This window comes from Oryctolagus cuniculus, chromosome 7 (genome assembly GCF_051225735.1).
Source record: "Oryctolagus cuniculus isolate XC-2025 breed Fujian yellow rabbit chromosome 7, ASM5122573v1, whole genome shotgun sequence".
Taxonomy (NCBI): Eukaryota; Metazoa; Chordata; class Mammalia; order Lagomorpha; family Leporidae; genus Oryctolagus; species Oryctolagus cuniculus.
In genome coordinates, this window is record NC_142873.1 from 122805058 (window position 1) to 122829988 (window position 24931).

The window sequence follows — 24931 nt, forward strand, 5'->3', positions numbered from 1 at the left end:
CTGGGGAATGAACCAGTGGGTGGAAGATCTGTCTCTGGCTTTTGCAGTCTCTGTAACTCTTTCAAATAAATAGAAAATAAATTTTAAAAAAAAAAAGGGACAACTTTTGTTTGTTGGTCGGAATCATTTCCTTGTAGGCTGTAATACTGAGGGCCTCAGAACAAGATGGAAGCCCCAGTATTTGTAACCTAATGACATCCTGTCACCTTTATTTTATTCTTTAGAAGCAAATACGTAGGTCCAACTCAAGGATCAAGGGGAAGGATTACAAAGGACATTAATATCAGGAAATAGGGAATCATGGGACTCCATTTCAGAAGTTGCCTACTATTCCATGTAATGGAATAGTAATCAGCAATGAAAAAGAACTATTTATTGGCACACATAATATGGAAGAATCTCAAAAACACACGCAAAGTAAAAGAAGCCAGACACAAAGGAGAACTGACAAAACTAATCGTTAGGATGAGGAAGATCACTGGTTGGGTGGAGGCAGGATTTGGTATGAGCCAACTTTTGTGATTTCGGAAATACCCTTTATTGTGTGGTAGTTACAACAGCAGCATATGTATTTGTCAAAACTTGTGAATGAGTTTTATTACTTGTAAATTATAATCCATTTTTAAAAGGTATGCTGTAAGATTTAGACTGTTCTTGATATTATATATCTTCACAATTTTGCAATACGCTGAGGGAAAGGGAATAGTGTTTTTTAATGTCAGTGCCATCTTGTGAAGTTAGGTAGACTGAATATGAATTCTGGTTCAAAAATGCTGTATTCCAGTGCTTTGCTCACTAAATTTTTTTGTGTATCCTAGAAGCAAAAATTGCAGTTTCTTCAAAAACTGTAGTTTACTTATGTGTGGATTACTTCATTAAGTGTGAAAATACAACTCAAACTAATCCACACTTTGAGTTCCTTAGTTTCTAAGGAATGTTTTTGCATAACTTGTGTCATTTAATGCTGGCAGCAACCTAATGAATTTTTTCTACTATAGCTAGTGTTCCCATATTGTAGAAGAAGAAATTGAGGTCTATACAGAATATTTTTTAAAATATGAGGAACTCGGGTTACTGTCATAGTTCTGGTTTTGTTTCCTATTCCTCTCTCCCCTGTGGGACAAAAAGCTATTTGACATTTTTTATCTTACATGTTACCTAGGTGATCTGTAAAGAGTAGTTGGGACTTTTAATCTCTTTTTTTTCTGTGTAGGAAATTATTTTAGATTATGAGAGGATGAGTGTTTTTAAGATTGTGAGAAGGAAGTGTAAGGTGGACACTGAGTAGACTTTCAAATGCATCAATCCAGTTACAGAGAGGTACAGTTTTAGAGGTAGCAATCTTAGCCACAAGTGTTATACGTATTTGGTATGAAAATTATGATTCACCTTTCTACTGTTTCCATAAACAGTGTGGTCATCTGATAGTAGTGACAGTTTTGAAGTCCAGGGTTGATTAAAGTTTGTTTCCACGACTATGATATAGAACTAATTTTTGTGATTGCTAATCACTAATCAAATTTTCAAGATAGGAATTTTCTTTAGGAACGTAAAGGATATTACTGAGGCCATGAATGCTTGGATAGTAGCATTACTTACTGAAGCAGCTCTGTTTTTGTAGATCTTTTGTGTGTAAGCTCCCCACTCCCTTGCTTTGTCAGTGTGGAATTATTTTTTGCTGTTTAATATATAAAATTATCAGGCTCTTTTTAAAATTCATGAACTTCTTATAAATGTAATTGAGTTATGTGTTAATATGAAATTATGGGCTAATAGCCATTTAATGTAAGTTGATTTATACATACTGATTTAATGCTTTGTTTATAGTATACTACCAGTAATCAGTTGATTAACTTATAAGTTGGCTTGATTCCTGTAGAATAATTTGTAAGCATTGGCAAATTGTGATTTCTCACTATTTTCACTAATACCATGTCTATTTTTGCTTTTTTTTTTTTTAACCTTTCAGTCTTTTGTCTTCAGTGAATACAGTGTCCTTGCCTGTTATGGTTTGGTTGTCTTACACATAGCTATGCTTCACATAGCTATGTTTGGAAAGTTGATTTCTGTCACAAAGCCTTCTCTGGCTATTTGATCTAGCACATTTTTCTTTTCTTTTTTTTTTTTTTAATCTTTTATTTAATGAATATAAATTTCCAAAGTACGACTCATGTGTTACAATGGCTTCCCCCCCCATACCGTCCCTCCCACCCACAACCCTCCCCTTTCCCACTCCCTCTCCCCTTCCATTCACATCAAGATTCATTTTCGATTATCTTAATATACAGAAGATCAGCTTAGTATACCTTAAGTAAGTATTTCAACAGTTTGCTCCCACACAGAAACATAAAGTGAAAAATAATAGATGATTTTTTTTTAAATGATGATGAAATCAGATCAGACCTATTGTCATGTTTAATCCCAGTGAGAGTCAAGTTGGGAATTGATAATTTCTTTCTTTTTTTTTTTTTTTTTTTTACAGAAGATCAGTTTAGTGTACATTAAGTAAAGATTTCAGTCGTTTGCACCCCCATAGAAACACAAAGTGAAATATACTGTTTGAGTACTCGTTATAGCATTAAGCCTCAGTGTACAGCACGTTAAGGACAGAGATCCTACATGAGGAGTAAGTGCACAGTGACTCCTGTTGTTAACTTTACCAATTGACACTCCTGTCTATGGCATCAGTAATCTCCCTATGCACCAGTTATGAGTTTCCAAGGCTATGGAAGCCCCTTGAGTTCTCCGACTCTTATCTTGTTTAGACACGGTCATAGTCAAAGTGGAGGTTCTCTCCTCCCTTCAGAGAAAGGCACCTCCCTCTTTGAAGACCTGTTCTTTCCACTGGGATCTCACTCACAGAGATCTTTTTGCCAGAGTGTCTTGGCTTTCCATGCCTGAAATACTCTCATGGGCTTTTCAGCCAGATCCGAGTGCCTTTAGGGCTGATTCTGAGGCCAGAGTGCTATTTAGGACATCCGCCATTCTATGAGTCTGCTGAGTATCTCACTTCCCATGTTGGATCACTCTCCCCTTTATTTATTCTATCGGTTGGTGTTAGCAGATATTAGACTTGTTTATGTGCTCCCTTTGACTCTTAGTCCTTTCATTATGATCAATTGTGAACTGAAATTGATCACTTGGAGTAGTGAGATGGCATTGGCACATGCCACCTTGATGGGATTGAATTGGAATCCCCTGGTATGTTTCCAACTCTACCAATTGGGGCAAGTCAGCCCGAGCATGCCCCAAATTATACATCTCTTCCCTCTCTTATTCCCACTCTTATGTTTAACAGGGATCACATTTCAGTTAATTTTCAACACTTAAGAATAACTGTGTGATAATTACAGAATTAAACCAGTCATATTAAGTAGAACAGACAAAAAAAAATACTATGAGGGATAATGTATTAAGTTGTCCATTAGCAGTCAGGGCTATGATCTAGCACATTTTTCATACTTTCTGTAATTCTGTTGCTTTTCTCTTTGATGCTATATAAATTCTCTTCTAGATTATATATTTTGGCTTCATTTTTTTCAGTTATTTTCATATATGTTACCTCCTTTCATCTTCAGACTCTTGGAGTCGATAAGATAGGCAGAATAGATACAGAAATAAGAATTATTGAGATTTTGATTTCCCTGAGATAAAGTTTCAACCCCAAATTTCCTATACTTTCCCTATCCTGTAACACCTCAGATTTTATGTTAATTGCTATTGGCACCATATGCTGAGCACATTGAAGCCTTTGTCAGTTGATTAGTTTGAAATAGTCTTCATTCAAACCCCTGATCACTAATACCTATTTCTTTTTAAAAGCCATACTTAAAATTGCGTAGATTATATAATTAACTGCTTAATTTAGTTATTGTCATCTTTTTATCACAGTTAATGTTGAAATCTGAGTTCTTCAGAGATGCAACATGTGTTTGATCAAGGAGATTTGATATTTGGACTACTGAAACATTTCTTATTCATTGACTGCACTGTATGCCAAATATTAATGCTAGTCCTGGATATGAACAATGTTGGCTGTGTTATTTTGTTAGTAATATTTGATCTCTTCTTATTTATACAGGAGAGATTAAACAGATTCTAGAAAATGAACTTCAGATACCTGTGTCTAAAATGCTCTTAAAAGGCTGGAAGACCGGAGATGTGGAAGACAGTGTGAGTCTCTTAATTGCCTGGAAATAAAAGAAAATTAAGTTCTACAATGGACTAAATGATGTATAAAAAATGGTTTTAATTAGTTAGATATGATAGAAGTAAGTTTGCTAATAGTGAGGTAGTTTAAGGAGTCAACCATGATCTTCAAGCTAAATGATTTACATGCTGAACCCAATAACAGTTTTAAATGAGTTAAGCATGTAAATGAAAACATTATGTGGCATGTTTTTCTTACTTCTAACTAGTTTATAGAAGTTTGGCACTTTTTTTTTTTTTCTCACAAACCTCTTAGGGTGTCAAAGGCCCTGGAATAATAATTTACTGAAAAGTTTCTTATTGGCCTGAAAGAAGTCACATACAATGTGTACATATATGGCAAGTATTGATTATAGAACAAAGATAACAATAGGAAAGTTTTAAACTTGGAAAGTTTAAATGGTAAGAATATTTCTTTGCTTGGATAATGGCAGGTATATATAATGAATTATATTTTATGAATTAGCACAGAGTGTTGTAGTTTTAAGGTAGTAGTTGCTGTTCTCAGATATAAAATAATTCACACTTTTTCTTACAGGATGAGTGGGGAAGGAGGGAAAGAAATTAATTTATTCTAAATTTTCAAATGTTTGAGGTTGAAACAGTTATCAAAACTTTCGTACTAGTTACTGATTCATTATTTCAATGGGCAGGAAAGCTTAAAATCTTCAACTTTTTGATCAGTTCTTTGTGAGTATGAGTATTTAAGTTCATTTGATGTATGGAGATGAGTATTTCAATGAGATATTTACACGAATTTCAGATTGGCAAGATGTCTAAGTTTATAAACACGTTATTTAGAGGTCATCAAGCTTTTTTTGGACAGTCGGATATTAAATATTTATAGTTTGTACCATTCTGGCTCTGCTGCATCTACTTACTTCTGTTAATGTAGTGTGAAACAGCCATAGACAATATATGAAAGAGTGATTATAACTATATTTCAAAGTAGCTTGTTTAAATTTGCATTTTATGTATTTTCCTATGTCAGAAATATTCTTTTGATCCTCCCCCCAGGCCATTTGAAAATGTAACATTTATTTACTTTACTCATGAGCCATATGAAAATAGCAGCAGGCTGAATTTGTTTCTTGGGCCACAGTTTGCTAACCATACTGGCACTATGGCTGTTCTAACTGATACATGGATTTATAAAAAAAACATTGAATTGCTGACTGAGTAAATCAACAACTTGAGAAAATAAAGCAGCAAAATGAATTTGTTTATGAAGCAATATTATTTATTCATTCGTTTATTGAGAAACCTGTGGTTATGAGGCAGACTTATATGGAGTTCGTGAAGAGAAAGGCGATCGTTTTGAAAATGTCCTTAAAGCTATATATTGTATCAGTTGAACAATTTTCATTATAAAGAATACTTTCAGTTACTTATTTCTAAGTACTCTTTCCTTTAGGTGATTTCTGCTGTGCTCATGCCATTAATTTTGTGATAATTCACAAATTTATCTTTCCAACCCATACTTTTGTGAGTTTCATATGCAAATTAGTTATTGACTTTTGTACTGTGGCATCTCAAACTTTGCATACTTATAATGGAACTCTTGATTTTCCCTCCTGTCCCATTTCCCCAATAAATGGTAGCTGTGTACTCACAATAGCCGCTGCTAGATCCAAAAATATGGTCACCAATCTTTTCCTACTTCTTACAACACCTAATCCTTTAGTAAAAACTAAGAATTCTATCTCCAAAATGCATTTCAGCTATAGCCACTTCTCAATATTTTTATTGTAGCTGTCTGATCCAGGCCATTAACATCTCTTGCCTAGGCTGACATGATAATTTTATCATTTATTTCTCAACTTCCTTTCATGGATTCTTCCTGTGAATTCTCTGCCAGCAGCCAGAGTAATAATTTAAAAGTAAATTGATTTAGGCCAGCACTGTGGCATAGTGGGTAAAGCCATCACCTGCAGTGCTAGCATCCCATATGGGTGCTGGTTCAAGACCTGGCTGCTCCACTTCCAATCCAGCTGTGGCCTGGGAAAGCAGTACAGGATGGTCCAAGTTCTTGGGCCCCTGCACCCACATGGGAAGACCCAGAGGAAACTCCTGGCTCTTAGCTTCGTATCAGTACAACTCCAGCTGTTGCGGCCAATTGGGGAGTGAGCCAGCGGATTGAAGACCTCTCTCTCTCTCTCTCTCTTTCTCTCTATCTTTCTCTCTCTATCTCTCTCAATCTGCGTAGCTCTAACTTTCAAATAAATAAATCTTTAACAAAATTTATTTATATGGCTCTTTTATTCAATTATTTTATTTATTTATTTATTTATTTAATTTGACAGGCAGAGTGGACAGTGAGAGAGAGAGACAGAGAGAAAGGTCTTCCTTTGCTGTTGGTTCACCCTCCAATGGCTGCCGCAGTGGGTGTGCTGCAGCCAGCGCACCGCTTTGATTCAAAGCTAGGAGCCAGGTGCTTTTCCTGGTCTCCCATGGGGTGCAGGGCCCAAGCACTTGGACCATCCTCAACTGCACTCCCTGGCCACAGCAGAGAGCTGGCCTGGAAGAGGAGCAACCGGGACAGAATCTGGCGCCCTGACTGGGACTAGAACCCAGTGTGCAGGTGCCGCAGGTGGAAGATTAGCCTATTGAGCCGCAGCGCCGGCCCTTTTATTCAATTATAGCATTTTATTGAACTCTGAGTAAAACTCAGATCAACTCACTATAGTTTAAAAGGCATCATATGTGGCCGGCGCTGTGGCGTAGCAGGTAAAAGCTGCTGCCTGCAGTGCAGTCATCATATATGGGCGCTGGTTCTAGTTCTGGCTGCTCTACTTCTGATCCAGCTCTCTGCTATGGCCTGGGAAAGCAGTGGAAGATGGCCCAAGTGCTTGTTTCCCTGCACCTACATGAGAGACCCAGAAGAAGCTCCTGGCTTCAAATCAGCTCAGCTCTGCCCATTGTGGCCATTTGGGGAGTGAGCCAACAATGGAAGATTTCTCTCTCTGCCTCTGCAACTCTGCCTTTCAAATAAATAAAATAAAATCTTTAAAATAAAATCAAATAAAAGGCATTATACTGTTTATTCCATCTTCACTTGTCTACAGTCTCATCTTAAGCCTTTCTTACCTCACTTTCCATGCTGCAGTAGGAACCTCCTTTTAAATCATTTAATAGTTTTAAGCTTTTAATGTCTTAACGTGACATATGCTATTTGACAAGCTGACATACTTTATCTCCAGTAAAGGAATGACCTTTTTTCATTCTTCAAGTCTTAGCTTAATGTTACTTTTTCCTAACAGGTGTCTCTATCTAATTTGGCTCCCATCCCAGCATTCTCCATCATAATAGCACCATTAGAAGAGAGCCCATATCTATTTCTTTACCATTTATGTCCAATGCTTGGTTTAATAGTCATCAAGTAAATGTTAATCGAATTAATGCAGGAATATATGAGTTAAAGAAAGTATCCCTTTTTTTAAATCATGCCGTACGTTATTTGATGGGGTTGATCTAATGGAAAATTTTGAGACAGTAGTGTGGCAAGAGAACTGTAATGACTTGATCACTGGGTAAGACTAAGCGTTTATCAGTAATCACAAAGTAAAATAATTAAAGATAAAAAGGTGAAAATAACATTCCTTCATATGTATGTGTGGCTATTTTGTTCACATGTTAACTGCTTAGAGATAATACATCAGTTTGAAAACAACATCATATGTTTGACAAGGTTTCATGACTTTAGGGGAACTTTGTTTCCACGTAGATTGTGAAATTATGAATAATTGTCTAATGCATTGTTATTTTTGAACTACTGATCAGAAACCATTAGTGGGTTGTAAAAGTTCATTGAGTGGGATGTGGCCAGCTTTAAAACATGAGAAGAAAAAAGGAAACAAAATAGAATGGAAAATTTCAGAATGTATTGCCAATAATAAAAATAAGCATTTATTTTTCAACAACACATAACTAGTGTGAGTGAAGAGTAAGACTCAGTGCCCTTGAAGTGAGACTGTGTATCTAGTAAGATAGGCCTTTTCTCGGAGGAGCCAGGAATAAATCCTGTATGTTCCTTGTTTAGATTAGATTACTCTTCCTGTAGGCATCCTTGTGAAGAAGGATTCCCTGGCATCCACTCTTTTTCCTAACACTTTCTCTCCTGTTATTATTATTTGCTTTGATTCAACTAGATTATGCTAGCTAATGCAAGGAGTTCAAGGTTTCTTGGTCACTTCTCGTTTAGGTCTCTACGACTTCTGCACATCCCATACCTACTTCTCTCCCTTTTCCTTTTCAATGCCTGAAACCTTTTGGCTATGTCCTGTACAACTGATTCATCATAAGCTAAATTCCTTTTTTTTGTCAACCTCTTAACTGTTCCCTTCACTGATCTTCCTCTGACTGAAATTGATCTTCCTAAGGATATTGTTGCTGTGTAGTCTTCTTAGAGGTAGTTGTTTTTGTCTGCCTGCCTTCATACTACTGGATTAAATGGCAGAATATGTATTCCCACTGTTCCTCATTTCTACTTCCAGACCTTTATCTGTTCTTACTCTTTAAAACTCCTTCAGCTTTTAATTTCATGTCAGAGGCCGGCGCCGTGGCTCAATAGGCTAATCCTCCACCTTGCGGCGCCGGCACACCGGGTTCTAGTCCCGGTTGGGGCGCCGGATTCTGTCCCGGTTGCCCCTCTTCCAGGCCAGCTCTCTGCTATGGCCAGGGAGTGCAGTGGAGGATGGCCCAGGTGCTTGGGCCCTGCACCCCATGGGAGACCAGGAAAAAGCACCTGGCTCCTGGCTCCTGCCAGGATCAGCGCGGTGCGCCGGCTGCAGCGGCGGCCATTGGAGGGTGAACCAACGGCAAAGGAAGACCTTTCTCTCTCTGTCTCTCTCTCTCACTGTCCACTCTGCCTGTCAAAAAAAAAAAAAAAAAAAAAAAAAATTTCATGTCAGAGGAGTATGCCCTGTATTTATTAAGGTCATCTCCCCTCAATTCTTGATGATTTTTAGTTTGTTTTATAATTGTTTTGTCTTAATTCTTAGTAATGTCAATTTCTTTATAAATGATTCTTCCAACACCTTGGCCTCCTAGTTCCTTGAACTTTTCCCTTACAAAGATAATTTTCTTCCCATGGTATTAGAGTTACTAATCGTGGCAACTCTGAAATAATAATTTCAAGCTTCCCATTTTCTTCTCATTTCCTTTAGTGCCCTAACTCCAGCAATCCAGCCCTGCTTAGACCTCCAATCCATTTTTTGGCCATTTTCCGTGATCATTAACTTTTTCATGTCCTCTCTTCCTTATACCAGATTAAATTCCATGATGAGTAATAACTCATATAATCACTTTTTTTTTGTAAACAGTCTTAACTCTTGGTTCATTGTCCTTGCTTGACAAAAATCTTTAAGTGGGTTAAATCTCTGTCTCTGTCTCTTTTGTGTCTCACTGCTAAATGTGTCTGGAAACAAATACAGTTGCTCATTAGTGTATCTTTAAATCTCTAGAACCCCCTGTCCTTTGTTTCTTTCTTTTTATTTGAAAGGCAGAATGGTGGAGGGAGGGAAAGAAGGGAGGGGGAAGAAAGAGAAGGGGGGAGAGAGAAAGAGAAAGAGAACGAATATGCTTCTATCTGCTGGTTTGCTTGTCAAGTGCCAGCAGTAGCCAGGGCTGGGCCTGGCTGAAGCCAGGAACCTAGAATTCTATCTGGGTCTCCCATATGAGTGGCAAGGATTCAAGTACTTGAGCCATCATCTCTTGCCTCCCAGGATGTGCTTTAGTAAGAAGCTTTATCTGAAGTGGAATAGCTGTAATCCAAACCTGGAACTCTGATTTGAAATGTGGGTATTGCATGTGGTGGCTTGAGATGTTGCACTACAATGTCCAACCCTAGAGGGCCCCTTTTTGTTGCTAGATAATCATATTTACCTGGATTATCAATACTCTTTTAAGTGATTATTTTATTCTTATTACCTCCTCAGACCTTCAGAATCCCTTTCCTTCTGTTTCATTCTCAGCTGATGGCTTTGTTGTTTCCTGTTTGTTTCACTGATGAGATAAATGGAATTACAAGAGAATTTCCACAAGCTCTGTATTCGGTCTTTGTTTATATACTCTCCTTTCTCTTGTATTACTCTAGTTGTCTGTCCAAGCTCTTATCTGAGATAAGACTCCATTTTTGCTTTGGATTGTGTGACACATACCCTCCTATCTAGGCAAAGGCTCCAGTCTAATTCTTTCCTGACCCTCTGGTATCAATATTTTTCTCTAGTAAATTTTTACCAACATGATGTTATTTTTGCTTCTAGCAGTTGCTACATTTTACCCCACTCTAAGATTCTAAGATTTATTTATTTAAAATTGCAAAGTACAGAGAAAGAGAGAAGGAGAGGGAGGGAAGAAGAAAGGGGGACTCTGTGTGTGTGTGTGTGTGTGTGTGTGTGTGTGTGTATGTGTGAGAGAGAGAGAGAGAGAGAGAATACACACACACACATACACACACACACACACATCTCTCTACTGTTTAACTCCCTCATGGCCGCAACAGCCAGAGCTGGACCAGGCTACAGCCAGAAGCCAGGAATTCCATTCTAGTCTCCCACATGAGTGGTGGGGACACAAATACTTGGGCCATCCTTTGCTGCTTTTTCAAAGTCAATAGCAGAGAGATGAGTTGCAAGCAGAGCAGCTGGGACTCGAAATAGGGATGCTAACATTGCAAGCAGTGGCTCAGCCTGCTACACTACACTGCTGGCCTTATTGTAGTACTCTTGATAACAAAAGTTCACTGAGAATTGTTTTTATTTCTTGTCTCCAATTCCTGTCCTCCCATTTCCTTTGGGCCCAGTCTAAGCAGAGACTTATTAGTGTTTTGGTCAAGATCATCTGTGACCACATCACAAAATTCACTGTTGTCTTGTTCAGTTTCATGGCTTTTAACTGTCATCTATGTGCTTTTTCACTTTGATGTTTCTAATTTATATATCCACACTAGACATGCTCCCTGAATTCCAGATTGACATATTCTGCTGCTTACCTTTCTTCTTTACTTGAATGTCTAGAAGAGATTTCAATATGGAAGTCTTCATCCACAGTCTTCCTTCTGTTAGCTGATGGCAACTTCATCCTCCCATTGTTTAGTCTAAAATCTTTAGGGTCATTTTGGTTCCTTCCTTTCATAACCCATATTGAATTCTCACTTACTATTCAGCTATGCATGTTATTTTATTTATTCTTACTAAAAGGTAAGCTCCATAAGATTTAGAATTTTATTTTAAGCTATTGTAGTCACTGCTGTGTTGCCAGTGGATAGGACTACCTGGTACAGAGGAGGTGACTCAGAAAATATTTGTTGAATGAGTAATGTCCTAGGTTAACATGTAAGTTATGTTTGTAAATATGAATTGCTGTCAAAAAAAAAAGTTTGAAATACTTCACCAAGCATTTACCATGCAGTTGGAAATTTGAAATGTGTGTGAATTTTGTAGTAAGGAAATTTAGTGAGATTTTGTATGGTTGTCAAGATAAGAGGTCATGTGTAGACCAGAAGTAGTTCATTTGCTTCAACCAGAGCACTTTAACCAAAGAGATCTCTAGAGTTAGTGATCTAGGTAACATTTGCTGGAGAATTCATCCAAGTTACACGATCTATCAGGCTGTAGGTCCTCACTATAAAATCCTTGGGTTGATGTGCTCTGTTTTGTAGATCTGTAATGATCTCTGGAAACCTACATTGCTCTTTTTTCTAAAAAGTCTATGGAATGAATTGCACAGTAGTCTTAGGGAAGAAATTAGTAAGTCCTATCTTATCTATTTATATCTCTTCCTGCGCTAGAGGATGAATATTTTAACATTTAGATTTGTGCTAGTTTATGATATACTTATGTGAAGTGTATGTTCATGAAGGCACTTCAGAAAGTTCATGGAGATCTAAAATTAAAAGATACATTTAGGGGCCAGCACTGTGGCACAGTAGGCTAAGCCTCTGCCTGCAGAACAGCATCCCATATAGATAATGGCTCATGTCCCGGCTATTCCTCTTGCAATCTAGCTCTCTGCTTATGGTCTGGGAAAGCAGTGGAAGATGGCTCAAGTGCTTGGGCCCCTGCATCCTTGTGGGAGACCTGAAAGAAGCTCCTGAATCCTGGCTTCGATTGGCTCAGCTCTGGCTGTTGCAGCCATTTGGGGAGTGAACCAGAGGATGGAAGACCTCTCTTTCTGTCTCTCTCTCTCTCTCTCTGTAACTCTGCCTTTCAAATAAACAAATTAATCTTAGCAAAAATAAAAACAAAAATAGAAATACATTTATTTCAGTAAAACCAGCATTTGGGGGCTGGTATTGTGGCATAGTGGGCAAAACTTCAGCCTGTGATGTCAACATCCCAAATGGGCACCGGTTCATTGCCCAGCTCTACTACTTCTGTTCCAGGTCCCTGCTACTGGTCTGGGCAGTAGCAGAAGATGCCCAAGTGCTTGGACCCCTGCCACCTATGTGGGAGACCCAGATGAAGCTCTTGGCTCCTGGCTTCAGACTGGGTCAGCCCTACCTGTTGTGGCCACTTGAGGAGTAAACCAGCTAGTAGATGTCTCTCTCTGTGTCTCTACCTCTGTCTCTGTAACTCTGACTTTCAAATAAATGAATATTTTTTTAAAAGATTTATTTATTTATATGAAAGGCAGAGTTACAGAGAGGCAGAGGAAGAGAGAGAGGGAGGGAGGGGGAGAGAGAGGGAGAGGGAGTCTTTCCTCTGATGGTTCACTCTCCAAATGGCCTCAATGGCCAGAGCTGAGCTGATCTGAAGCCAGTAGCTAGTAGCTTGCTCGGGGTCTCCCACGTAGGTACAGAGGCCCAAGGACTGGGGCCATCTTCTACTGCTTTCCCAGACGATAGCAAAGAGCTGCATGGGAAGTGGAGCAGCTGGGACTTGAACTGATGCTCATATGCTGGTACTGCAGGTGATGGCTTTACCTGCTACTTCACAGCGCCAGACCCAATTCCATGAAATTTTTGAAGAGCTGCATATGCATGCATTTCAAAAATCTTTTATACTGAATTAAACTTATTTTTTAATTCTACTTTATGAGAGATTTTAAATTATTTATTTATTCATGTGGCAGAGAGAGAGAATTGCCATCCACTGGCTCATTACTCACATGCTTGCCATGGTCAGGGTTGAGTCAGGCTGAAGCTCAGTGCTAGGAGCTCAGTCCAGGTCTCTCACATGGTTGTCGAGAACCTAACTACTTAAATCATCTCTACTGTCCCCAAGGGTCTTCATTACCAGTAAGCTGGAGTTAGGAGCCGGAGATAAATATTGAACCCCGGAACTCTGATGTGAGATGTAGGTGTCTTAAGTGCTAGGTCACTGTGTGTGTGTGTGTGTGTGTGTGTGTGTAAAACAAGGTTATTTGGGTTCATTAGTTCTTTTGTATTACCTTATTTAGGAAAGTATAAAAAATAAAAAGTCAAAGTATAAAATTGCAGTATCCTCAAGAATTTAGGAAAAATTAATACGTAATCACTGTTCATTTTTGTTTATTTTTTCTTTTTCAGACGGTCTTAAAATCACTACACTTGCCAAAAAACAACAGTCTTTATGTCCTTACACCAGACTTGCCACCATCTTCGTCATCTAGTCATGCTGGGTAAGGTGCTCACTTTTCCTGGGAATCTAAAATAAGTGGTTTGATTGTTAAATTGCCTTAATCTTTATACAAACATCAGAATTAAATAAAATAAAAAGCTCATGAAAGCTTTAACTTATTAATAGCTATTAAGTAGATCAGTTTTCAAACTAGTTTATCTGTAATGTTTGTCTTAGTGGTAAAATCTTTTTTTTTGACAGGCAGAGTGGACAGTGAGAGAGAGAGACAGAGAGAAAGGTCTTCCTTTGCCATTGGTTCACCCTCCAATGGCCGCCGCGGCCAACGCGCTGCAGCCTGCACACCGCGCTGATCCGATGGCAGGAGCCAGGTACTTATCCTGGTCTCCCATGGGGTGCAGGGCCCAAGTACTTGGGCCATCCTCCGCTGCACTTCCCTGGCCACAGCAGAGAGCTGGCCTGGAAGAGGGGTGACTGGGACAGACTCCGGCGCCCCGACCGGGACTAGAACCCAGTGTGCTGGCGCTGCAAGGCGGAGGATTAGCCTAGTGAGCCGCAGCGCTAATCAATGGTAAAATCTTATCCAAAGAAGCTCTTTAGAAAAATGCTAGTAAGTAAAAGGTAGTAAAAAGTAGTCACTTCTCTAATGGGGAAACTTGAAGATTAGAGGGAAAAGAAATAATAAATGGAATTTCAATCTCTTACTGCTAAGATAATATATAATTTGTGATAAAAATGTAAATTGAAAATATGTCATTATAAAAATTAAAAGAAAATTAAGGAGAGGGGGAGGGTGGGAGCAAGGACTGGGTGGGAATTATTGTTATGCTCTTAAAACTTTTTAATTTTTTTTCTTAGTTTGGAGTAGAGGACCTTTTTTTTATTTAGTTTATAAATACATGTATAGGACATTGCAGTATTATACATATTGTTACTACATGAAGGCAGTGATTCAGGTAATGATAGAATACTAATTTTTATGTATGAATTGTACTGTATAATACCATATAGTACCATCCCAGAACTATGTTCAAGTTGTTTCTAGAGTTTCACAATTTTTATACAGATTTTCTTCTTTTTCAATAAAACTTGGTTATTTTTTGTGTTAGGAGACCTGTATGTCAAACTTTTAATATTCTCAAGTGTTTCCTATACCACCTACCAAATATCTTCATAGATAGTAGCAGAACAAAAATTAAATTTGACTTTACCAAAGTGTTGTATGATCTATGTTCTTACATGTAATGCAAGAAAGAATTTGTGGAAGAGACATAGGTAAAGGTCAGCAGAAAATAAGATTTGTTTGTATGCAAAGCAAATGAATGTACTCAAGTCAGTGTGGGCACACTGGTAGATGAGCTGTGCTCAGTGAGGTCTGGGCCCATCCCCTTAGATGATCAGGAGGCATAGGGAGTGGTATCTGGAGTGGAGTTTAATTGACCATTCATGGGGGTGGGATTTGAGAACCAGCTCAAGGAAATGTCATGGTGTCAGGTGCATTATGGGAATAGGTATGTCAGCTATGGTAATTTTATTACAATGGCATTATACTTAGCTAAAGATCATTGCAGAGATGCACTGGAAACCATTTTGTGTATTATTGGCCAGCTGTAGTTCTGAGTGGCAGTTTTACAGAGGCATTGTTTTTTTTTTGCTGCACAAAAATGGGTGGGAGGTTTGGGGCCGCAGGTGGAGCTGCAGGGAAGGGTTGGTAACCTCAGCTTCTCGTTGTTAGCCACCTCCTCACCTACGTCAAAAGTAGAAATTACAGGATGGGCATTGTGGGTACAGCAAGTTAACCACTGCAGATACCAGCATCCCTTATTGGAGTGCTTGGTTGAATCTTTGCTGCTTCTTTCTTCTGATCCAGCTTGCTACTAATGCCCCTGGGAGGGAGCAGAAGGTGACCTGAGTACTTGGGGTACTGATACCCATGTGAGAGACCAGGTTGACTTTCTGATTCCTGGCTTTGGCCTGATCTATCCCTGGCTATTGCAGACATTTGGAGGAGTGAACCAGCAGATAGAAGATCTTTCTGTCTCTCCCTTCTGTCTGTCATTCTTTCTTTCAAGTAAAATAAATACATCTTTAAAAAAAGTTAAATCTAATATCATGCTATTTGCTAGTCTGTTAGTAGTGTGTTTTTAGATTAGAATTTAAAGATGTCTTATATTCTTCTTTATCTTCTGTGATTCAGTAATATATTGATAGGAAGTGGAGATTAGACACTATTACAAAATTAGAAGCTACAAACTTTTAGTCCTTGAGTTTATAGTAGTGTTAATACAAATCTCAGATGAGATAAATTAAATAAAGAGTTAAAGGTATAGTAGTGTATCTAGTCAGGTGGAACATTGTTTTTTTGGGTTAGTTGAAAAAGTGTAATCACTGTCATACAATATGTAATCCACATAATTAAAAGCAGGTAAGAGACATCATTGTTTATAATCTATTGCTTTCCAGTAGTGTGATTAAATGGATTATCAAAATGTCTTCCTGGGCTAATGGAAATGTTCTTCATTGCCATGTGGCTGACTTTAGTTTGATTGTCAGTCATTCAGTCCCTAGATGAGCAGGAAACTACAGTGCTGGTGACACACAGTGTTTATTAGGGAATGTATCATATAGCATTAAAGGAGTTTTCCCTAGCTGGCTTTGTAAAATTTTACCAAGTTATAATGATGCTATTTCTTGTGTTGGAACAGTGAGAGAGAGAAAAATTCAAAGGCAAACCAAAGATGTAGTGAAAGGAGGGGCATTTGGAAATTCTTGCTAATGTAAGAGATACATTAGTGTACTTTTTATTAAAACCTAACTAAAAAAGGCAGTGTTTATTTCTTGCAATGTGCTTGTCCAACATATCTTTCTAAAAAACTTGAGGGTTTTTTTTTTTCTATTACATGCATCTTTTATTTATTTCTGTTTGAAAGGCAGAGAGAGAGAGAGAGCGTGAGTAATATCTGCCTTTTGCTGGTACACTCCCCAGATGACTGCAGTGACCCTACTTGGGTCAGGTGGAAGCCAGGAGCCTGGACCTCCATCTAGGTCTCCCAAAAGAGGTGGGAGCTTGAGGGAGGCACATGGTGAGGTGGCTGGCAGCAGTTCAAGCATTCCAGCCATCTTCCAGTGCTTTCCCAGGTGCATTAGCAGGGAACTGGATCAGAAGTGGAGCAGCTGGATCTCGAACTACCACTCATATGGGATACTGTTGTTACAGGTGGTGGCTTACCCTGCTGTGCCACAATGCCAGCTTCTACAAATACCTTTTTTTTTTTTTTTAATTTTATTTATTTATTTGAGAGGTAGAGTTACAAACAGTGAGACGGAGAGGCAGAGAGAAAGGTCTTCCTTCTGTCGGTTCACTCCCTAGATGGTGGTGATGGCTGGAGCTGCGCCGATCCAAAGCCAGGAGCCAGGAGCTTCTTCCCAGTCTCCCATGCAGGTGCAGGGGCCCAAGCACTTGGGCCATCTTCTACTGCTTTCCCAGGCCATAGAGGAGCTGGATTGGAAGAGGGGCAGCTGGGGCTAACTGGTGCCCATGTGGGATGCCGGCGCCCCAGGCAGAGGATTAACTTGCTGCGCCATGGGACTGGCCCCTCTACATATATCTTTAAAGTTGATTTCATGGAAGGTTATTTTTAAAAAAATCCATGCAAAACTTTAAAAGCTAATGGTAATACTTACTGTTGATTTTGATTCTTTTTTTTTTTTTTTGATAGAGCAGTAAGTTAAAATAGTTCTGTCATCCTAACTATGTATTGGAATCCCAATACAAATTTCCTAGAGAGGTATATAGCATATTGTATTATCAGATATGGCAGACGGTTAGACTTACTCTGTACTGGACTCCCCAATGAATCAAATTGATTTGTTCTTGCAGATTTTTTTATTTTTTAATAATTGGTGAGTTCAGGGAAATCTGATTCGTAACTTGTAACCTAATTTATAAAAAAAGAAAAATAATTCTGAGGCTTGGTGTTACATTTGGGAATTGGGCAAATGAATGAAACAACACTGATATTGGCAGGAGAAAATGGGAAGTTTTATATACATATCCCTATAACTCTCCTTCATCCCAAATAGGAGATTATTTGAAAAAATGGTATGTTTTCTTGAGGTGTTTGGTTTGATTTAATTGCTTTAATTGTTTTTCTCTGAAGTATTTATGCTGGATGTTAAAAGATAGAGAATACACTAATTAACAGTAATAAAATAATTGCAGTACAGATGTATGACAAGGTCTTGATGCTTGATTTTACCATTCCTACTCCAATGCTTTCAATACTTCACAAAGTATTAATTTTGTCTAAAGCGATAGATAACCCCTAAACTAATTTTTTGGTAACCAAATCAGGAAAGTAATGTGATTATAATTTATCTTTCCTGGCAAAAAGAAAAAGCATGTTAGGAAAAATTGTGAATTTCTGTCTCTACTTTGCTGGGCCTTAGGCTTTTCACATAAAATGAAAGTCATTGTTTACAATTGCTAGGGTGGTTATAAAAATTCATTAGGCAGTAGTGCTACATTGTATGTTGAGCACAAATATCACAGAACATAATCATAACAATGATTTATTTATGCTAACATATTAATAATAATTCTTTTCAGATTTCATTCACTCTTCATAAGAATTCAGCAATAATGCAGGCTTATTATGATGCCTTTGTTTTGTAGGTGAGAAAATCAAGTTGTCTAAAATAGATGAAAAATCGAGCCATTTAGAAGAATTCAGATCAGCAGTAAATGTGTAGAGCTTTATTTCTTTTTTTTTTTATTTTATTTTATTTTATTTTATTTTTTTTTTTATTTTTGACAGGCAGAGTGGACAGTGAGAGAGAGAGACAGAGAGAAAGGTCTTCCTTTGCCGTTGGTTCACCCTCCAATGGCCGCCGCTGCAGCCGGCGCACCGCGCTGATCCGATTAGAGCTTTATTTCAAAAGCAGCTTCTGTTTTGGAGTCTGCTCTCTGGAATAAAATTAAAAAAAATTCTTTAATTAAATACTCTTTGAAAGGTATTGGATTATTTACTTGTAATTTTCAAGAACATTCACAAAATTTCAATGTGTGAATTTACTTTTAGTTATAGTACATTATAAATCATATGTGACATGTTCTTAAATTTCTTAATTTGTTTACAGATAAACCATTTTACTCTCAAGTTTTCCTAAGAACTGTAGACACTGAAAACTATCTCGAATCATGTTCTATTTTAAAAATGCACTTCTTAACTTGGTTTTACTTCCACTAGGGGGTGCTTGATAATTGAATCATTGAGTTTGTGATTTCTTTCTGGGGAAAAAAGATAGCAAGCAAAGAGTGACAGAATTATTTTCTGAGCATCTCTAACTGAATTTAAAATGATTTTAGAGTAAGTTATGCTTTGTTTTTCACAAGACAGACTTTCAAGCTTTCCAGGAAGTTGAAGCCTAGATACATTGATTAGATTAAATTTAATCGACATTGAAAGGCATAAACTTGGGTATAAAGTTATAACTAAAGGGCCATACACTGAAGAAAATTAACCTACATATTTCTTGGGGAAAAACAAAAGAGAAAATGAGAAACTTAGTCAATACATCAGCAGGTAGAATTATTAAAAAGCATAGGAGGAGATGGTGCTGTGTAGCATTGGGTTAAAGCCCTGCCTGCAGTGCTGGTATCACATAAGGATGCCAGTTCAAGTCCCGGCTGCTCCTGTTCTGATCCAGCTCTCTGCAATGGCTTGGGAAAGCAGCAGAATATGGTCCAAGTGCTTGGGCCCTTTCACCCACCTGGGAGACCTGGAAGAAGCTCCTTTCTCCTGGCTTCTGGCTTCAGGTCAGCTCACCTTTGGCCGTTGCTGTCATTTGGGGAGTGAACCAGCAGATGGAAGATCTCTTTCTCTGTTTCTGGCTCTACCTATTTCTGTAACTCTATCTTTCATAAATAAAAATAAATCTTAAAAAAGCACAGGAGAATAATGAGAGTAGAAAGCAGAAAAATTGTGGGAAAAAACTTGCAACAAATATGTCAGAATTCCCCATAAACAACAGAATATGAAGTCTGTTAAAGATAGAAGTTCTGAATTAGAATTTTTAAAAATAGGTATATGTTATTTATCAAAGAAGCACTTTTTTTTTTTTAAATAAGAGCATGACTTTTATTTATTTGAAAGGCAGAATAACAGGGAGAGGCACAGAGACATCTTTCATCCTCTTGTTCCCTCCCCAAATGGTCACAACCCCTGGGGCTGAGCAAGGCTCAACCCAGGAGCCAGAACTCCATTCTGGTCTTCTACATGCTTGGCAGAGAGTTAAGTAGTTGAGCCATCATTTTCTGCTTCCCAGGCACATTAGCAAGGAACTGGATTGGAAGCAGAGTTGCTGGGGCTTGACCTATTACTGCAATATGATATTCTGGCATCCCAAGGAGTGGTTTAACTTGCTGTGTCACATCAACAACCCTTCAAAGGACAGAAAATAAAAGAACAGGAAATGATACTCTAACTATTCAGACAAATGTTAACAAAGAATATGTAGTATAGCAATATTAATATCACATAAAGTTGAATTTAAGGCAGTTAAGATATGACAGGGAACTTGCGTGCAGAGGTCATCAAATTTGCTAGAAATATAAGGAGCAGTAGATCAACCACAATATTACAGAAAGTCTTTCAGAAACTGATGGATTAAATGCTAATCAATTTTTGTAGCTATAGAAAATTTGAATAACCCTGGCACATTTCTAACTCCACCATTTGGGGCAAGTCTGATTGAGCATGTCCCAAATTGTACATCTCCTCCCTCTCTTATTCCCACTCTTATATTTAACAGGGATCACTTTTCAGTTAAAATTTAAACACCTAAGAATAATTATGTGTTAATTACAGAGTTCAATCCCATCAAGGTGGCATGTACCAATGCCATCTCACTAGTCCAAGTGATCAATTTCAGTTCACAATTGATCACACTGATAGGTCTAAGAGTCAAAGGATCACACAAACAAGACTAGTGTCTGCTAATACTAACTGATAGAATCAAAAAGGGAGAGAATGATCCAACATGGGAAGTGGGATACACAGCAGACTCATAGAATGGCAGATGTCCTAAATAGCACTCTGGCCTCAGAATCAGCCCTTAAGGCATTTGGATCTGGCTGAAGAGCCCATGAGAGTATTTTAGGCATGGAAAGCCAAGACACTCTGGGGGAAAAAAAAAAAAAAAAAAAAAAGGAAGATCTAAATGAAAGATCTCTGCGAGTGAGATCTCAGTGGAAAGAACCAGGCCATCAAAGAAGGAGGTACCTTTCTCTGAAGGGAGGAGGGAACTTCCACTTTGACTAAGACCCTGTCGGAATAAGATCGAAGTCGGCAAACCCAAAAGGCTTCCATAGCCTTGGCAACTCATGACTAGAGCCTAGGGAAACTATTGATGCCATAAACAAGAGTGTCAAATTGTTAAGTCAACAACAGGAGTCACTGTGTACTTACTTCTCATGTGGGATCTGTCCTTAATGTGTTGTCCAATGTGAAGTAATGCTATACCTAGTACTGAAACAGTATTTTACACTCTGTGTTTCTGTGTGGGTGCAAACTGATGAAATCTTTACTTAATATATACTGAATTGATCTTCTGTATATAAAGAGAATTGAAAATGAATCTTGATGTGAATAGAATGGGAGAGGGAGCGGGAGATGGGAGGGGTGTGAGTGGGAGGGAAATTATGGGGGGGGGAAGCCAATGTAATCCATAAACTGTACTTTGGAAATTTATATTTACTAAATAAAAAATAAATAAATAAAATTAAAAAAAAAAGAAAATTTGAATAACCCAATTAAGCATATATTACATACTTTAGAAAACCAGTATCAAAGAGTCACTATCATGATTCCCATTCCCAGACTATTATACTGGAAAGTTAGATGTGAATTAATTTTTATTTTTATTTATTTTTCAAAATTTATTTATTTGAAAGAGTTAGAGAGAAAGATCTTCCATCTGCTGGTTCACTCCCCAGATGGCCACAATGGTCAGTGCTGGGCCAATCTGAAGCCAGGAACCAGGGGCCTCATTGAGGTATCCCATGAGGGTGTAGGGGCCCAAGCACTTGGAAGATCCTCCTGTGCTTTCTCAGGCACATTGGCAGGGAGCTGGGAGAAAAGTGGAACTCTGACCCAGCCAGGTCTCAAACCGGCACCCATATGGGATGCTAGCGCTACAGGTAGTGGCTTTACTCACAGCACTGGCCCCATAAATGAAATAATAATGAAATGATATCTCCTAGGTTGCTGCAAATAATTGATTTCAACATATATGGGTTGGACCTATATGTTTTTGGCCTACCAGTTAAAACTCTGCTTAGAATGCCTGAATTCCAGTCCTTGGGCCCCTGCAGCCACATGGAAGACGCAGAAGAAGCTCCTGGCTCCAGGCTTCGAATCAGCCCAGCTCCAGCCATTGCGGCCATTTAGTAAACTAGTGGGTAGAAGACGCTCTATCGCTCTCTCACTCTCTAGCTCTGCCTTTCAAATAAATCTTTTTTTTTTTTTTTTTTAAAGAGGCTTTCTAGAGCCCTTTTTAAATAAAATAAAATAAAAAGAATGCCTGCATTCCATATTGGAATTCCTAGATTCAAGTTCAGTCAATTTCTCAATCCAGCTTTCTGTTAATGTGCACATGTGGAGTTAGCAGGTGATGGCTCAAGTAGGAGTCTCTGCCATCCATATGGGAGACCTACCTGGTTTGAGTTCCTTGCACCTGGCTTTGGCTTGACCCTACACCAGCTGTTGTAGGTATTTGGGCATGAGCCAGCTAATTGGAGCTGTGTCTGTCTCTCAAATGGATAAAATCAATTCAGAAAAATAACTTATAGATAAAAATGAAATCATAATAGCAACTACCAGACTTTTAGGTTTAAATATAAATGAGAGTGCTAAATACTAAAACTGATTACAGCAAAATGGTAGAGGAAAATTAATGTCTTAAAACTGTTCATTGGAAGGTAAGAAATCTAGAAAACAATTGAATTGTTTGTTCAACTTAAGAAAGCTGAGACAAAATGGCAGATAAGTCTGAAGAAAAATAGAAGGAAAAACTAAAGAAAAATTATTGATAGAGATAATCAACAGGAGTAAAACTATTTCCTTGAAACGTCAGGCCAAGAAAGGATGACAGTAAGGATAAATATGAAATCATGGAACTTAACTATAGATCCATAATATATTTTTGAATTAATGATAATCATTAAATAATACATAGTAAATTAATGTTATTTTAAAACACTCAGATAAGATCTGAAATTTATATGAAATAGAGAATTTTACATAAAATGTACAGTACTAACATGAGTATAAAAGGAAATAGAAACCTCAAGAAACTGAATCAGTAGTTAGAGTCCACATCCCATTCCTTTCCTCCTGGTCCCCTTGGGGCTTTATGTAAAAAGAGATTTTATTATCTATATAGAACAGATTATCCTTATCTTCTGGAAACTATTCTCAGATGGATTGTTACCTCTCTTATTTTATGGCTCAGGTAACCTTGATACCAAAGCCAAAAAATGAAATATAAGAAATTTCAGCTCACTTATGATTATAGATAACAAAAATGAATAAGTAAACTTTTCTCTGGTTTCTCTCAACCTTAGCATTTAATGACCTCTTATTTTCCCTGTCCCTATTCCATTACCTTCAAACAATACATTTTCCTCTAATTTTAAATGGTCTCACTAAGATTTTTTTTATTTAATGAATGCATTTTTTCACAGATACAACTTTAAGAATACAGCGGTTCTTTCCCCCATACCCATCCCCTCTAACTCCCATCTCCTCTCTCCCTCTCCTATCTCCTTCATTATGGTTCATTTTTAGTTTGACTTTATATACAGAGGACCAACTCTATGCTATGCATAGACTTCAACAATTTGTACACACGCACACACACAACATACAGAGTACTGTTTGGGAACAAAATTTGCAGTTGATTCTCATAATACAGCTCATTAGGAATGGAGGTCCTACATGGGGAGTAAGTGCACAGTGACTTCTGTTGTTCCTTTTAGAATTAACACTGTTATTTATGACATCAGTGATCACATCACCTGAGGCTCTTGGCATGTGCTGCCAAGGCTGTGGAAGCCTTTGGTGACCATAGACTCCATCGGTATTTGAAACAGCCATAAGCAAAGTGGATGTTCTTTCCTCCCTTCAGAGAAAAGTACATCCTTCTTTGATGACCTTCCAGTCCACTGAGGTCTCACAGAGATCCTCCGTGTAGGATATTTTTTTACCACAGAGTCTTGGCTTTGCATGCCTGAAATGCTCTCATAGGCCTTTCAGCCAGACCAGGAAGCCTCAAGGGTTGATTCTGAGGTCAGAGTGTTATTTATAGTGAATGTCATTCTAGGAGTCTGCTGTGTGGACTGCTTCCCATGTTGGACTCTCCTTCCTTTTTTTTTTTTTTTTTTTTTTTTTGACAGGCAGAGTGGACAGTGAGAGAGAGAGAGAGAAAGGTCTTCCTTTTTGTGGGGAGCAATCCGGACTGGACTGAGTTACTGGAATTAGGACTTATTCTATGCATCTGCTCTCCCACAATATGGCGCTGGGAGAGAAGTAAACAGCTTCCGCACAGCTGCCTCCAGTTCAACTAATAAACTGTAGGACTTGCTCCTGATTGGAGGAGAGCAGCGTACTCGGCGTGTGGGCAGCCGAGTTGGGATTGGCGGAGGAGGACTATAAAGGAGGAGAGAGACGGCATGCACCGGGAACATCTATGGGGAACATCTATGGGGAACATCTAAGGGAACCCGTGCAGCCCCCGAGAGAGCCGGCCGGCGGTGTGCCGCTCCCCTGCGGAAGTGGGGAATGTGGCCGGGGGAACCGCCCTTCCACGGAGGTGGAAGGGATAGTAGCCAACCCGGGAAGAACCAGCAGCAAACCCGGGGAGGGCCGAGCAGACGAAAGAACAGCGCAGGGTCCTGTGTCGTTCCTCCACGAAGAGGGGGAGCGACACCTTTTGCCGTTGGTTCACCCTCCAATGGCCGCCGCGGCCAGTGCGCTGCGGCCAGCGCACCGCGCTGATCCGATGGCAGGAGCCAGGAGCCAGGTGCTTTTCCTGGTCTCCCATGGGGTGCAGGGCCCAAGCACCTGGGCCATCCTCCACTGCACTCCCTGGCCACAGCAGAGGGC

General features: G+C 38.7%; 1 protein-coding gene across 1 annotated transcript in view; it reads left to right on the forward strand.

Moving 5' to 3' along the window:
* FAF1 (Fas associated factor 1) overlaps positions 1-24931 on the forward strand; it is a 468145-nt gene that overhangs the window by 130935 nt on the left and 312279 nt on the right. Inside the window, exons 5-6 of the mRNA XM_051857780.3 lie at positions 4082-4173; positions 13718-13809. Of these exons, the coding sequence (XP_051713740.1) occupies positions 4082-4173; positions 13718-13809 (184 nt within the window). The remainder of the gene's footprint in view (positions 1-4081; positions 4174-13717; positions 13810-24931) is intronic.